General features: G+C 41.7%; 1 protein-coding gene across 1 annotated transcript in view; it reads right to left on the reverse strand.

Moving 5' to 3' along the window:
* myo1d (myosin 1D) overlaps nt 1–16,033 on the reverse strand; it is a 192,329-nt gene that overhangs the window by 136,687 nt on the left and 39,609 nt on the right. The window contains exons 2-11 of the mRNA XM_033611683.2: nt 15,312–15,520; nt 12,705–12,798; nt 8,028–8,193; nt 7,872–7,925; nt 7,394–7,489; nt 6,679–6,795; nt 4,533–4,736; nt 3,969–4,114; nt 1,180–1,294; nt 237–407 (exon numbers count right to left, since the gene is read on the reverse strand). Coding sequence (XP_033467574.1) covers nt 237–407; nt 1,180–1,294; nt 3,969–4,114; nt 4,533–4,736; nt 6,679–6,795; nt 7,394–7,489; nt 7,872–7,925; nt 8,028–8,193; nt 12,705–12,798; nt 15,312–15,520 — 1,372 coding nt within the window. The remainder of the gene's footprint in view (nt 1–236; nt 408–1,179; nt 1,295–3,968; nt 4,115–4,532; nt 4,737–6,678; nt 6,796–7,393; nt 7,490–7,871; nt 7,926–8,027; nt 8,194–12,704; nt 12,799–15,311; nt 15,521–16,033) is intronic.

Consider the following 16,033-nt stretch of genomic DNA (forward strand, 5'->3'; position numbering starts at 1 on the left):
TATATGTCTAGCTACCCCCCAAAAGTAATGGACTTACCATAGCATGTTACTTTGAGAGTATGATGTGTGATACTGATCACAGACCAGACTGAAAAACCCTTAGATATGGCGAGAAAGTTGGGCAGCATTTGAATCTTCGACTTCAGCTACAGAGGCAGAAACTGCAGAACTAAAGTCACGTACTTTCTATTAGTTGATGTAAATTAATAATAAGTCATATCTTTAGTGTTTCCTACCTTGCGGCTCGTGTAGTGGGCGTGTTTGGCCAGCTTGCCATTGAGTCCTTGGAGGAAAACCTCATCCGTGACTTTGCCCACGTTCATACAGGCTTCGTCCAGCACAGAGAAGATGCCCTTATGCTGCTGCTCCACCAAATCCACAATGATCTGGTTATTGAAGTAATCAATCTAAGAACACAGGACACAGAGGATACAAACAGTGCTAAGATGACAGCAGGCTATCTGTTTGTACAAGAGAAAATGAGAAAAGTATTAAAAGCAATTCCTGAAATCTTCGTGAATCTGAGAGACAATCACGATGCATTGAATAATTAGCCCAGTGTTTTCTATACATTGATATATTTGTGGCGGCCTGCTACAATACCAACACTGACTGCCAAATATTTTTTTTTTTTTTTTTTACTATTTAAAGTCCAGTAACAGATGAAATAAATTAATTGAAAAATGTGCTACTCTGGCTGTGATGCAGCCGCCTCTCTCTGTCTGCAGTCATCACTCTGTTGCCTCTCTCAGTGTCTCGCCCACAGCACTATCTGATTGATTACACGTCACAAGTAATGGCCTATACACACTGAATGTGTTTCCCAGATGGGGGCAAAAGGAACACAGACTGGAGCTGTTGTTAAACATCACAATTCAATACCATGAAGTTGCAAACAGAGACCAGTCTTTTCTCTGGTAATGTTCTGCTGATGGTAATTTACTCGAATGTAACTTTAGTTGTACGAGTATGAGGACTTCAAGGAGAGGAAGGAGGATTGAGCTGGTGTCTGCATGTGGCGAAAGATGTGACAACTTCATTATAGTTTATAAAAGTGTCACATTTCATACACCAGACGTATATAACTTGTTCAACCCGAGCTGGACCGTTCATATTCGAAACTGCAACTAGAAACAACCCTAACCACAAACAAAGCAAAAAACAAAATGTCCTCCTTACATGTTTCCAGGGGATGCCTTCTCGCTGATACTCTTCCTGCTCCTGCTTCAGCACCAGTTGGATGAACAGCTGCTGCAGCTTTTCATTACAGTAGTTGATGCAGAACTGTTCAAAGCTTCAGAGACACAGGAGAGTGAATGTTATGTTAATCTTTTGTTATAGATGCAACCACATATAGTACTAAGTCTATACAGTGAGGTGTAATGCTTGCTGTGTGTTACAGTCAGGCATGGGTGGTATCAAGGTATTCCAGTATACCAAGGTAATTGGAAATCCCAAATTCATGATGTTCAATACTGTCAAAAATACAGATGACTCCCCTTTTTTATTAAACTGATACAGAGACGGTGTGTTGAGGTGATATAGTGCCCAGCACACACCACCAGAGGTCAGTCTCTACTGGTGGAACAGGCAGCTGAGCTGAGAACGATGGTGACTGCAATTGATTGCAACTGGTGAGGGCAATGTTACAGGACTGGTAAAAAAAAAAACAAGCTTTTGCCCTTGTTTAGGAGTATAGAGTGCCGAAGTCACGCCCCTTCCGGTAGAGCTCATGGGACCTTAGATCGGAAAAAATATGAATGGCAGTGAATGGGGAGAGCAATATTAGCGTTTGTTCCCGTTTGAGTTGCAACATGAAATCTAAATATGTTATTTATGAATTTAAAACATAAATTTTAAGGTCAAGAAAGTCATACTTCGTGGTAAAACTGTTGAGATATAAGCTTTTGAAAAAAACGTAATTAGAAAAACTACACAGGAGGCGGTCGCGTATGTGACGTCATAGCTTTCGCTCGCTTCGCTGGAGTGACTGCAACCTGGCACAGACATCCTCAATCATAAATCCATTAATTATAAAACAGTGGAATTTCAGCGGGGAGGCCAAGCTGCAGGAAGCGAGCGAAAGCTATGACGTCACATACGCGACCACCTCCTGTGTAGTTTTTCTAATTATGTTTTTTTCAAAAGCTTATATCTCAACAGTTTTATCACAAAGTATGACTTTCTTGACCGTAAAATTTATGTTTTAAATTCATTAACGACATATTTGGATTTCATGTCACAACTCAAATAGGACCAAAAGATAATATTGCTCTCCTCATTCACTGCTATTCATATTTTTTCCAATCTAAGGTCCCATGAGCTTAACCGGAAGGGGTGTGACTTCAGCACTCTATTGTCACTAGGGATGTCTCGATCCAATCTCAAAGATCTGGATCGGGGCTGATCAAGGCATTTTTTAACTGATTGGCATTGGGTATATAGAGCTATATAGAGGATCTGATTCTTTGTTTAATGTCAGCTGTCACACAAGTGTTTTAAGTCATGAAGCTGTCATGCAGAGACATGCAGAGTGCAGCCGTCTCCAACTCTCCACTCTTCTTTTCGCCTCCACTAAGGCCCTCAACACAACGTGCCATAACCTACAGTCAAAATGCAATATGAGACTGTTTATGTTTTCAACCAAAATTGTGAGCACTGGTTTTATTTCAGCTAAGTGTGAAAGTCTTTATCCGCAGCTGGAGTAGAGATAGACAGCAGTGCAGAGCCAACAACGACCACTCTCCCCACGCCACTGCAAAGTGCAACAAAAGTTCCTGGAGCAAAAAACACATAAAGGTCCAAACATACTCGGGCGGAACGTACATGGAGCGGACTCTGCGGAGGTCCGCGCGGACTCAAAGCAGACGTTCGCAAGCCCTGTGCACGCAAAGCTCAGATTTTACGACCGCGTGGACTCCGCTCCGCGCACCAGTGACTGCTCGACATTTATTTTTCACATCGCAGGGATTTTTCACGGACATTTTTACAGGAAACTACAACGCGGAAGTGCGCTCGACTATGAAAGCCTGAATGACTGCGGACATTCCTCGCGGAGTCCGCTCCGCTTATAGTACGCCCGAGTATGTTCGGGCCTTAAGAGTTTTATAATAATGTAGCTTAATCTGCATAAAAGATACAGATGTGCAGATGATGAAAATAAACACTGAGTGAAAAACCATTCAGTCAGGTAAATCAGGCAAAGGCTGCACGGAAGCAACACTCGAGGATACTCTCTTCAAGGGACAGAGACATTCCCTCAAGACAGTGACAAGGCCACAAAGATTAAAGGGAGGGTTTATTATTTTAGACCTATTTACTTATTTTGTAGAAAATACAGCTTGGATGCAAGATTTTAATGCACTGCATAGATTTTCAATTGTCAAGCATAAACATTTGATTCAGACAACTTGTATTATCTAGGAAAACAGAAGTATCCAATCGGGACTTGGTATCGGCTGATGGGGACATGCCTGTCAGGCATAACTTTATCTTGAGATGACCTCTTCCAACTACAAAACAGTTGTTTAGCCACAAGTTTATTCAACACATCATCTCTTTTCTGCCCACTGATGTGTCGGTATCTGTCTTGGCAACAAGTGTCATTGGGTCCTCCAGCAAGAAGAGGGCTCATTTCTTAACTATTCATTATTCTATGGACCATTAGTATTTAAATCCAGCAAGACTAACAAGGCTAACTGCATTGTGGAAACGTTGTAGACTAAACAACGACATAGGTGTTTCAATGAGTTCTGTCACCAGTAGCTCAGCTTTTACATTTGTTTGTTTTTCCCACTCTAATACCGTCATATACTGTATATCTCTGTGAAATGTCAGGAAGGTATAAAGGTATAAAAAATAGATACCGCCCAGGTACAAGCAATACAATCAAATGTTAAATATGGACACAGATGTAAAATCTGTGTTGATGCTTCTTGTGTTGGTGGAATGTTCTGTCTCATCCGAACCTGTTGTTTTGGAAAATCTCAAAACCGTAGATGTCCAGCACCCCGATGACGGTGTTCTTCCCGTGGACTCTGGCATCGTAGTTCTTCACCTCGATGATGTCATTGATTCGTCCCACAATCCAGCAGAACAGGCGCTCGTACATGGCCTGAGGACGACAATGCATTCACAGTGAGTAGTCGGCTAATTGGGTGCTAGCTGGTGAGCAAGTGCGTTGCTCAAGGGCACAGAGCAGTCTGGCACAGATGGGCCGCTGAAAGTGAAATGTCATAATGTCAGTGAGTCAGACTTTTGTTCACAGCCCACGGTGCTGGTTTAGAAACTGCCTACATACATTGCTTCCTCCACAGTCTCCAGCCTCTGTCTGGTGTCATAACATTGTGACTCATGCTTGTGTGAATCAGTGTGAATTGTGGTAAAAATATCGCCATGCACTAAGGGAAATGTCACAACCCTCCAGGCTCCAGCTGGCCAATGTTGTTTTGTTTCTTTTTCTTTTTTATGTGAAAGTGCTCCGCCTGACAGACGACCAGCAACTTGTAATTTTCTACCCTCCCAACAATAACCTTGGCGAGAGCGTCCCGTCCGTAGCTGGCCTCTTGTGCCGTGTGCTGCTTTTCTATGACGTCTCGACCCGTGGCCACGGTGCGGTAGAGCAGCGCCTTCTCCACGTTTTCTTCTTTGGTGGAAAGCAGATCCCTGATCACAGACACCAGCTTTGTGTTCTCTATCAAGGTCACGTCACCGTCCACCCCGAATGTCATGTTGCCCTGAAAGAGGAGCCAGAGAGAACGGATTATTCTGCAGTGCATAACAATTTGGTTCAAGGCACAGTTCAACAATGTGGGAAATGGGCTTAGTCGCTTTCTTGCCAAGAGTTTGATGAGAAAAATGAGACCAATCCTGTGTCTGTGCACTTCATATGAGGCTACAGCTAGAAGCAGTAGCTTATCTTAGCATTGAGACTGAAGGCTTGACTGGCTACTGGTACTTCCAGCTCATAACTCCCAGAAAGACCACAATTTTTAAAACTCTTAACAAATAAACAAGATATAATGTGTTAATTCAAATTTGGAGCCAGACTAACCATCTCCTCCTGTTTTCTGTCCTGATGACTAATGCTGTCTCAAATCGTGTACTTCTGTACTTACATGTGCATTCACACTGAGAAGTATGGAAAAATGCAGTGCACTATGAGTACCCGGATGGTGCACTCAAAACGGTCAAGAAGTTGAGTGTGGAACTATGGACACTTCTCGCCCTCAATGGTCGCCATCTTGGCTATGTAGCGGAAGGGGAGGGACCACTTTTCAAACTGGAAATGGCGGCCAAGGACTGTGCGACCGTGAATGTTGCTACATTTTACAAATACATGTGTTTTTTGCACGAAGCACCACTATACTGTTATATAGATATAGATATAAGCCAGCAGTATGTTTATTGGGTTAATTTAGCAGTCTGTAATGATTTGGTACTGTGAACAATAACGCAAATGCTAATGCTAGTTTGCTAACTAGCTAATTTGCGGTCGTCATTTCCGGTGAGTGCACAACGGCCTTGTTTGGTTTGAGATAACACTACCCTGTCAAAATTCACGCACTACGCCAATAAGTACATAGTGCACATAGTATACTACATGGAAGTGTACTACGGGAAGTATGTGTTTTGAGACACAGCATAGGATAATCAACTGCTAGCTCTAGCTTTATAATTAGGGCACTAAAATGAGAGTGATATTGAACGTCTCATCTAACTTTTGGCAAGAAAGCAAATAAACATACTTCCGGCTGAATGTTGACCTCGGTTTAATCAGAGCACTTATTTCAAAGAATATCCTCTAAAAATCAACATTATCTTACAAACATGACAGTACTAACTAAAACTTGAAAAGTGTACTCAGGAAAGTGCAGGGGTCTCATTTATAAACATTGCGCATGCACAAAATGAGGCCTGAATGAGGCGTACGCCACTTCCCACGCAAAAGTTGTGGTCTCCGGTTCAAAATGAGACCAAACTTTTCTATGGATGTCAGTTTCTGAGCCATGACGAAGGCCGTGGCTCAGAAACTGACATCCATAGAAAAGTTTCATTTTTTGCTGCTTTACACAGACTTTAAATGCCTTTTTCTCTATACTTTTACTATGTGATGTTGTTGAGGACTTGTGGCCTTGTGGCTGGTTGAGAGGAGCGAGGAGTCAGCAGCCAATGACGGTATAATACTGTCAATAAAGCAGGGATTGTGAATCACCGCAACCCTCAAAGGTGCTTGAGCATACAGTCATAATTATGCACACACACATAAGGCTGATTGGTCCAGTAGTTTGCAAGATGAGCACCCAACCCTTACACCTGGCAGAGATGGTACTGTGTTGGAACTTAGTCTCTGTTTTCCCTGTAACTGGTACCAGTCTACACAATTCTTCACATGAAACTTGCCTGGAAATTATCAGGAAACTATAGACCTGTCAAATAAACAGTTACAAAACATTCTGCTGCTGCTTTTACATTGGACTCAGCACTCAGTGGTAAAAAGAAACAACAAAGTACACACAGGTGCATTTTCTAATCCTCACACTCTCTATCTTGGCAAGGACACTGGTCCACTTTGCCAATATGGTGCTCACTGCCTACAGTCTATACACAGTATCTCCCAAACTGGGACACAGCTGGCACAAGTAAACAAGCAGGGATTTTGATATTATCGGGTATTACCAGATGTAGGATGGTGGCCACGATCTTGTAAACAGTCTGAATCTCATCCCCTGTGAAACCGATCACTTTCATGGCATCGGCTACGGCTTTGAAATCAGCTCCATCATTGATGGAAGACTAGAAGGAAAGAAAGGAGAGATGTTGGAGAAGGACGACAACAAATCAGTGAAAGTAAACATTGCTAAAGTTAATTGCATTGGACCATTGGTTGATTTTTCCTGCTGAGACAAATATAAATGTGGATAAACGACAGTTCTCGTGTGTTTTGTCCCGCAGTCACAGCCTTTCCCTTTCTCTCCCAATTAATGCAGCAGGGATATCAAATTCCCACAGTTAATTAAATTACAAACTGCTGCTGAACTGTGATGTTTCGTTATAAAAATAGGAGCCGCTGAGGCACACAGTGTACAAACCGCCACCTCAGCTGTTTGGTTGCGTTGTGTTCCATGACATCAGGCTGTTTGCTGCTGTCAAGTGGTTTTGTTCCTACTCATTAAGCCTGTGCAAAGACGACGGCCCACAGCAGAGGTCCACATAGAAAACACTCCTCTGTACAGTAACACAGAGATGACGATAACGGAAATACCTTCTCTAGAGGCAATACCTCACACTCGTACCCTGGTGTGGGGCAAGTGTGGTGAGGAAACAATCGTGCGTTTGATTGTATTTATCTCTGCTACCTCTGTTTGCATGTAAAATGAATTGAAAGAACCACCTTAATTTGGCCTCCAACTTTGATGTAGTTGTAGGCCGTCGGATCCTTCTGGATGTGAAGAGAGCGTAAGAGGGAATCTGGACCTCCTCTAAGCAGCTAGTGGAGGAACAAAAATACACACACGTCATACAGTACCTTTGTGTTTTGCATCAATACAAAGACATTATATAAGTCAAACTACCACCAAATGTAACTTCTAACATCTTAAATTAATGTACACACCACAGCTTGAGTTATTAGCATGCTCATCGTGTTTGAATCTAATGCATCTTCACGTCCAATACAAACTGTGGCCTCATTCTCAACTCCCTAAACTCCTACATGTAGGAACAAAAGGCCTTTTGATGCTGCATGGATTCATATTCCTGCCAGAGAAGCCAGTCTTTCACATGTTTAACAGACACAATGAATGACTGCATGCACACACATACATACTCTCTCTTCACATGCAAACACACAGGTGCACACACACATTTACCTGGTAGAATGAATGAAAGCTCCTCTCTCCTTCCTGTTGGAAAATCACCCTGGACTGTGGACAACAAAAGTGGAACAGCAGAGTTAACAACATTCTTGACTTCACTATGACCAGGTAATAGGTACGACGACCCTTCGTTAGCAGACGCGCCTTTACCTTTTCCAGCAGGTAGTTATTGATGTGGCCTCCGATGGGATCTCCCTTGAAGTCAAAGTTGATGTCCATGTATTTGCCAAAGCGGCTGGAGTTGTCGTTGCGGTTTGTCTTGGCGTTCCCAAAGGCCTCCAAGACACAGTTGGATTTAAGCAGCATGTTTTTCACCCTGTGGGACGACAGGACGAAATTACAGGTACAGATATGTCCTCTGAGTGCAACCAGCCCTATACTTCATACCTTCTTTATATTCTAATCAATCATGACTTGCAGATCGATCATCACTTGTGCCCCAAATGGCCAAAATAAAAATAATGCAGGTTTAAATATAAATAAACACACAGCACTATGAAAACAGAACCACATGTGCAAACCCTGACCAGACCAGAGACAGACATGTCCTCTCAGACTGGTCACCCCTCCAAGTCAGCGTTTGACCAGACACAGTTGGAGTTCATCAATATGTGTTTCCATTAACAAGCGGTGCCAAAAGTTTCCCCTGACACCCACTAACAACACAACAGGAAGAGGGGAAATCATAGCCGATACAGACCTCACACAGATAAGAGACAGTAATCTGCAGGGAGCAGTCAGGACGGCATATTACTGAGCTGGTCTGCCTCACTGTAAACCATGTCTATATGGGACTCCACTGCTGCTCTCACACAGTGTCCCTCCTGCTACATTCTCACTGCAGTGTCAATTTATCATTTAAAACTTGTTTTGTGAATAATTAGTGTAACAAGGCGCTGTTTTGCTTAAAAATGTGACCTTTAAAACACCAACTTTTATAACTTGATGTCTACAGATACCATTCCAACAATCATATCTAATCTCTCAGACTTTTGAACTTAGATTTCAGCTTTTCATTGTGTAAAGTGTAAGGTTATAATATGGTGGTCCTAAAATCCACCTGCGTGAGACAGAAAAGTACATTTAAAAGTGAATTTTTGTTTCAAAGAGGTATGGGAATGAACTCTGACACTGCAAGGGCTGAAATATAAAAATATACAATGCTATAATATTCTGTATTTGCTTGGACACTATCACAGAATTACAGTATACCAGGGAATGTAGAAATCCAGACGTTATGATTTTCAATACTGTTGGAAATACAGATGCTTCTCTGTCTATAGCCCCTTTTACACTGCCAGATTTTCCGTGAATGTTGGGCCGTTTTGCCGGCCAGCTGCGAGCGTTTGGACTCACAGAGGCGGATTGGCGAGTTGATCCGAGGTGCCCAATTTTCCGCCTCTTAGGGTAGACATATTGGCCGAACCCTTTTAGTTTAAACAGACCGAGGCGCCCTTCCGCAACAGGAGGGGCTGTTGAAGACTTGTGGGAGGGGCTGTTGATGACGCCGCACGTGCGACCCACTGGTGGTGGACGAACAGGAAACAGCTGATAGCAGGAATTAGTGAGCAGCTAGTAGCAAGAGGGAAATGCAAACCTGACAGACACTGTAAAGATGAGCAACTGGGAAGACAAGGAATTGTGCGCCCTCCTTGCCCTCGCAAACGAAGAGGCCAATCACAGTCAGATTCCCTCCCACATCACTGTTTACGTCACACGCTAAGCCACACATTTTGTGTTGATGTAGTGCACAGCACAACATTGCAATCAACCAATCATAGCCCTGTGACATCACCAGTGTGCTAAAAAATTCCTTTGTGCTAGCTTTCCAAATTGTAGTACATTTGAACAAAATCCTCAGTAACATTGAACATAAACACTGTAAGCTACTGCAGGGTTAGGGAGTTAGCCTGCTAACTAGGTAGGCTATGCTAATGAGTAAACTTGGATGAGGATTTTAGCGAGCTAGCTTCATGCTGATTCTGAATAATCTGTTAATGTCAACATCAACATAGCAGTGATGGTCCTGGATCAATATACAATCCTATCCAGGAACAACATGGCAATTATGTCCCTGGATCAAACAAATTATACAGGATAAAGATGAAGGTTCTGGATCAACAAGCAAATTATCCAGGGTCAAGTTGGCAGTAATGAGTCTGGATCAATACGAGTACTGCAATCTTGCAAAAAAAAATAGTTTGGAATAGGCTATTAAAAAGGAGGGAAGACGTATCCATCACAGGTCTTTGCAACTGCAAAATGACATTATCCTTACTCTTAATGTTAATGAACAATACCTTAGCCTATTGGCGAGCTTATTTGTTAGCATAGCCTACTAAGTTTGCAGGCTAACTCACTAGCCCTGCAGTAGCATGTTAGGGTTTGGTTCAGAGTTCCTAAGGATTTTGTTCAATTGTATAAATTTTAATTTGGAAAACTAGCGTAGCTCTGAAGAAGCACATAGTAATTTTGAGCAGCCCACTGATGATGTCACAGGGCTGTGATGGGTTGATGGCAATGTTTGTCATGGAAAGCATTTGGGATGTTGATCTTGGAACATGTCCTACTTGGCAAAACCACACTGTGTGCAAAAGCAGAAAGAGACACCAGTGGAAAACAACATATTTTCACATCTGACACTGGGTGTTAAAAGCTAATTTTGAACAAACCAGAGCTGGTAATTCAGATTTTGTTTGTTTCTGTCAAGTTTGAATGAAATTTTTTTTAGTTAGTCTTAGTTCGTTGAGAGAGAAAAACTTAATTTCAGGAGGTATACAATTATATCTTTTAGGGATGCACCGAAATGAAAATTCGTGGCCGAAGCCGAATAATACTAAATGCTTGGCTGAATACCGAGTACCGAATACCGAATGCTGTTTGTTAGTTTTTCATTAGTTTTTGCAGATGAACCCCCTCCAGATTAGTGTTGTCACGGTACCAAAATTCGGACCCACGGTACAATACCAGTGAAAGTATCACGGTTCTGAGTAGTATCATGATACCACAGCAAAAATGAGGCAGATGTGCCTTTTGTCATTTATAAAAAGATAAATCACTTTTCTATAATACATCAATGGTATTTCAATGGAATAAATTACTTACTGACTTATTCTTACTTCAAAAACAGCATCAATGAGCGATGAACATAGGGGGGGATCAAAATAAAATAAATAAATGAAATAAAATTCAACCAGCCACCCTCCTCCCCTGACAAGTAAAGAACAGTCCCTAAAGTGCGGTGAGGTTTGTGGGCCGTCACCTGCCACTGAAAGAATAAAAGAGAGAAATGTGAATGGCTCCTCCTCTGAGACGCCACATACTGTGTGCCGCCATGGCTCGGCTGTTCAGGTACTTTTGGGCAGTCATGACAACAAGTTATTCACCTGGAGCCGGACTTCTCCGTCGCCAGTAAGCCGTTATCATGCGCCACCGTATTTGACAGGAATACGTATTCCTGTCCGTGTCTGTGACCCCCGTTCAACCCACAACCGGTGGGATTCACTGTTCCGTTTCTGCTGCTGGTTGAAATCTGTACTCACACAGCGTGCTGAATGATTTATTTTGCCCGCACAAAACTATTTTTAGTCGCAAATGCGAGTGCGGTGACAGACGGACTAAAATATCGCCACACTGCCGACATTTTACTCCGTCCGTCACCGCATGCTGTTTGATTGCATTATCAAAACACGCCGCTATTATTCGGCCTTGCTTTTCACTTATTCCACCGAATACCGATTGTGTGGTTTTTTGCAATATTCGGCCGAATATATTCGGTTACCGAATATTCGGTGCATCCCTAATAATTTTTAGTTTAATAAGGAAAATAGGTATAGAATATTTCCTTGCCTGACATTTTGTGAATTTATTTTGTTTATTCATTAGACTAAAAATGCCAAGAGAGCTTGTGGAATGAAGTGGACTCACCGCTTACATAAATACCTTAATATTTCGTATACCTTGATGAAATGTCATAGGCTACACATACTCTTATCACATGGAGAATTAAAATTGGTATGTGACCCAAATTAGATCATAATGACCTACATTTTATTAAATTATATTCTACACTACTTTGTCCTCCCTGGTGTTTAATGTGTATTTAATGTGTGTACACTTGCACTTAGTAGATTATTTATATGTTCAAATGTTTGGGCAGCACTTTGTATTGAAAGTTGACCTTAAAACCTTTTCCTGCACAAATCTTTATCTCTGGCCTACATTTTGTTTACTTTAAATCAAAGTTTATTTGTTGCTTTCTTCCTAAAATCTGTCTAATTGATTTCAACACACTTAAAAAACCATTCTGTAATGTGGTTTGGCCTCTCCTCTGCTGTGGTGGGTGGGGCTGTTCATTTGTTATCATATGATATGGTCGAAAGCCTCATTGACCTGTAAATATCTCACTATGATCTACGACACTTTGACTACCGGCAGTATTAATCCCTGGAATATGACAATGACTTACTGCTAACTACAATAGCTACGATAAGATAAAAAAGGTGACCTAGAAAATACAAATTAATAATGAACTACGAAGCTCCTGTAGCTGTGTCAGCAACTAAAACAGACATTTTCGTTATGATGGAAAATATTCTGTATATCTGGGCATCTCATTTGGAAAGACAAAACACATCTCTGTGTAACGTATGAATAACATGTTGTTTGTGCAGCAGGAGTGACGATGCAAAACAACTGCACACTCAGAACCACAGAAAACTCCTCCCTCCCTATCTGATAATATTTGCAGGTTAGTCACCACCACACCAAACACACGCACAGCTTCTGTGTTCAGATTTAATAACAGAGTAAATAAAAGCAGCTCACCTCTCCACCTCAGCCCTCTGATTGGGATTGGTGATAGCAGCAATGTATTGCATTATATACTTGCTGGCTTCTGTCTTTCCTGCTCCACTTTCCCCTGCAAGAAAACACACACAGTGCAATGAGTCCTTAAATATAACACTTCATATTCTGGTGTCTACAATTTTGAGGCTGTCAAACCACCAAAGCTCAGATTATTTAAACAACAAGAACAACAGCCTCTTTTAGCCTGAATCAGACTGTACAGAATTCAGCTGTCACGGTCAAATCACTCCAGTTTGAGCCTCTTTACACTGGCTCCCAGTACACTATACAATAGCGGCACGGTGGTTCAGTGGTTGGCATTGTTGCCGCACAGCAAGAGGGTTCTTGGCACAAACACAGGGTGAGCACTTCTGTGTGGAGTTTGCATGTTCTCCCTGTGTCAGCGTGGGTTTCCTCCAGGTGCTCCAGCTTCCTCCCACAGTCCAAAGACATGCAGGTTAACTGGTGACTCTAAATTGCCCATAGGTGTGAATGTGAGTGTGAATGGTTGTCTGTCTCTATGTGTCAGCCCTGTGATAGTCAGGTGACCTGTCCAGGGTGAACCCTGCCTCTCGCCCAGTGTCAGCTGAGATAGGCTCCAGCGACCCCGAATAGGATAAGCGGTCACGGAGAATGAATGAATTTTACCGATTACTTTTAAGGCTCTTCATGGTCTCTCTCCCAGCTATATCTCTGACCTCTTAGTACACACCAGGACGTACTTTGAGGTCCTCTGGCAGAGGTCTTTCATCTGCTCCAGAGGCTCGACTGAAAGGGGACAAAGCTGTCAGGGCCCCGAGGCTCTGGAACAATCTGCCCGAGGAAAACTTGTCTTTCCTGATTTTACTTGAGTTTTTAAGTTCATTTTTTGTCTTTTATTTCCTGCGTTTTTATATACCAAAGTGTTTTTTATTTTCAAATGTAAGAAAGCGGTAAACTTGAACACAGAACAATTAAATCAAATCTCCCCTGCCCCCAGCTTCACATATACATAAATGCCAGATAGAGAAAAGTAAAATGCAGATAGCAATAAATTAAAGAGGCAACAGATTGCATCTCTTCCTAAATATATCATTATGAAAATAATGTGGGCTGCACAGGGTAGTGGCCACAGTAAAATCAGACTATCAGCGTTTACATAGGTTACTTAGTGGTTGTGCAATAAGCTTCTGCCACCGGCGCCGAAATTTCACAGAAAAAATCTGCTTTACGGCAGGAAACGCGTCATGTATTGTGAATTCAGATTCAGATTCAGATTCAGAATACTTTATTAATCCCCGAGAGGAAATTGTTTAAAAAAAATTAGTCGGTCAGCCAATCAGGGACTGGAGCTGGTCCTTATGAGAAGTTGGGCATGAGATAGTTGAGTCACGAGCACAATGGCAGACGAACAAAGTTTGGAGACAAGTGAAAAACGGCCTAGCAAAAGAAAAGGAGCTCCTCTGTGTGAGGAGGCAAAGAAGAGCAAAAAGGAGAGTGATAAAAGAAGAGGAAAAACAAGAGTAAACCTCAGTCAGGTGTTCAAGAGATGGAGGGAACTCCGTGACCAAAGAGGCTTCAAAACCCACGTCCAGCTAGCTTTCTTTCTAATGGATCGGTAAGTAACACGGCTAAATGTTAGCTAGACCAGAGAGGACTGTACTGTACTGGCTGCTAGTTCATTCCTAGCTGGCCAGCATCGCAATTCGCCGCAACCAGGGACCGGGTAGCATATAGTGAAATCAATAGGGATAAGTCTATTGTTTTCACAGATATTCTAAAGAATGTCTCAAAGATAGATTTCTAAACGTTTAATAGCTTGGTGCATGACCAAAACACGTGTTGTCAATGTGGCGGGAGCTTGTTATACCAAAGTGTTTTAATCAGTTCTTTTAAAAGTTGTTGTTTCCACGTCTTCTCTGTTTTAATTATTGAAATGTAAAACACTCTGTAACTCTGTTTTAAAACAGTGCTTTTTTTAAAAAAAAACAAAAAACAAAACAGTATTATAATTATCATTACTATATTAAAAGTTGGTAGACTGTGGACAAAGAACCCTGAAGTTTCTCATTTTCATTTTAAAATCTACACTGTGCGGCACAAAAATATTTCAGTCCATCGCAGTATTTAAAATTTTTTTTTTTTAGGTACATTATTTTTTTTAGGTACATTATTTCTGTCTATGTTTTATATTTATGTCTATGTTCTGAGGGTGTTGAGAGGCTCAGTTCCTCCTCTGACCACTGAGTGGTGCTTCAGCCTCTGTGTGGTGTCTCCACGCTGCCACACAGCTTGTGACTACATGAAATATTTGTTTTAGAAAACATAAGGTGAATTGCTTTTATTAACTTAACAGCGACTACATCAATATTTGTCTTTCTCCTCTAGAACATCTCTCAGGGGACAAAACATCTGAGTATCACAGGACAAAAATGATTATTACAGCTGGACTTTATATTTATATTATAAGGAAATAAGACAAAAAAAATGCACAGAAAACATATGAACCCAAACTTGTATGTGAGATGCACAGTGTATAAGAAGAGACTAAAACATGCTGTGGTGCTGTTTCTTTGTGTGGCCCATGCAGGGGGCTTCCCATGTTACCTGAGATGACAATACAAGTGTCTTTGTTCCTCCTCTTCATGGCTTTGTAAGCAGCGTCGGCGATGGCGAAGAGGTGGGGCGGCCTCTCGTACAGCTCGCGGCCCTTGTACTGCTCTATGGTGTCGCGGCCATAGATGTTCATGGCACGGTAAGGATTGACGGACACCACCACCTCTCCGATGTAGCTGTAGATCCTCCCCTTCTCAAACCTGAGGACACACAGAATGGGCGATTTAGAAATATAATCAGATATCAGATATAAATTTGTCTTTGACCATTTAACGAAATTATGACTCCAGAAATACTCTGAATTACTCATTCTGCATTTCTGAGGCATTACTGTGTTCAAGGAAGTAAAACAACACTGGCGCTCTGCACTTTCACTTCCTTTGTTTATAGGCATTTATACATGGAATGAAAACAAACAACTCCACCCAGGTTCAGTTCAAAGAATATTTTGGACTTCATACTTGATGAACCAAAGCCTTATTTTATGCCTAAAAATTTGGAGATACAGTGCCTACAGTGTACAATGTACATAACCTTGGATACAGGGAGCACACGAACACACTGTTTGTAAAGTCACATGCACTGAAATTCAAGGACTTGGTCAAACTGACATAAATGTTCACTTCTTCCTACTCCTTTATGAGCTGTTTATGTTTTGTTTTTATTTTTTGTTTTGCAGGAAATAAAGTCATTCATTCATTTGTCATTAAAGG

The sequence above is a fragment of the Epinephelus lanceolatus genome, chromosome 21 (assembly GCF_041903045.1).
Source record: "Epinephelus lanceolatus isolate andai-2023 chromosome 21, ASM4190304v1, whole genome shotgun sequence".
In the NCBI taxonomy this organism is placed as follows: Eukaryota; Metazoa; Chordata; class Actinopteri; order Perciformes; family Serranidae; genus Epinephelus; species Epinephelus lanceolatus.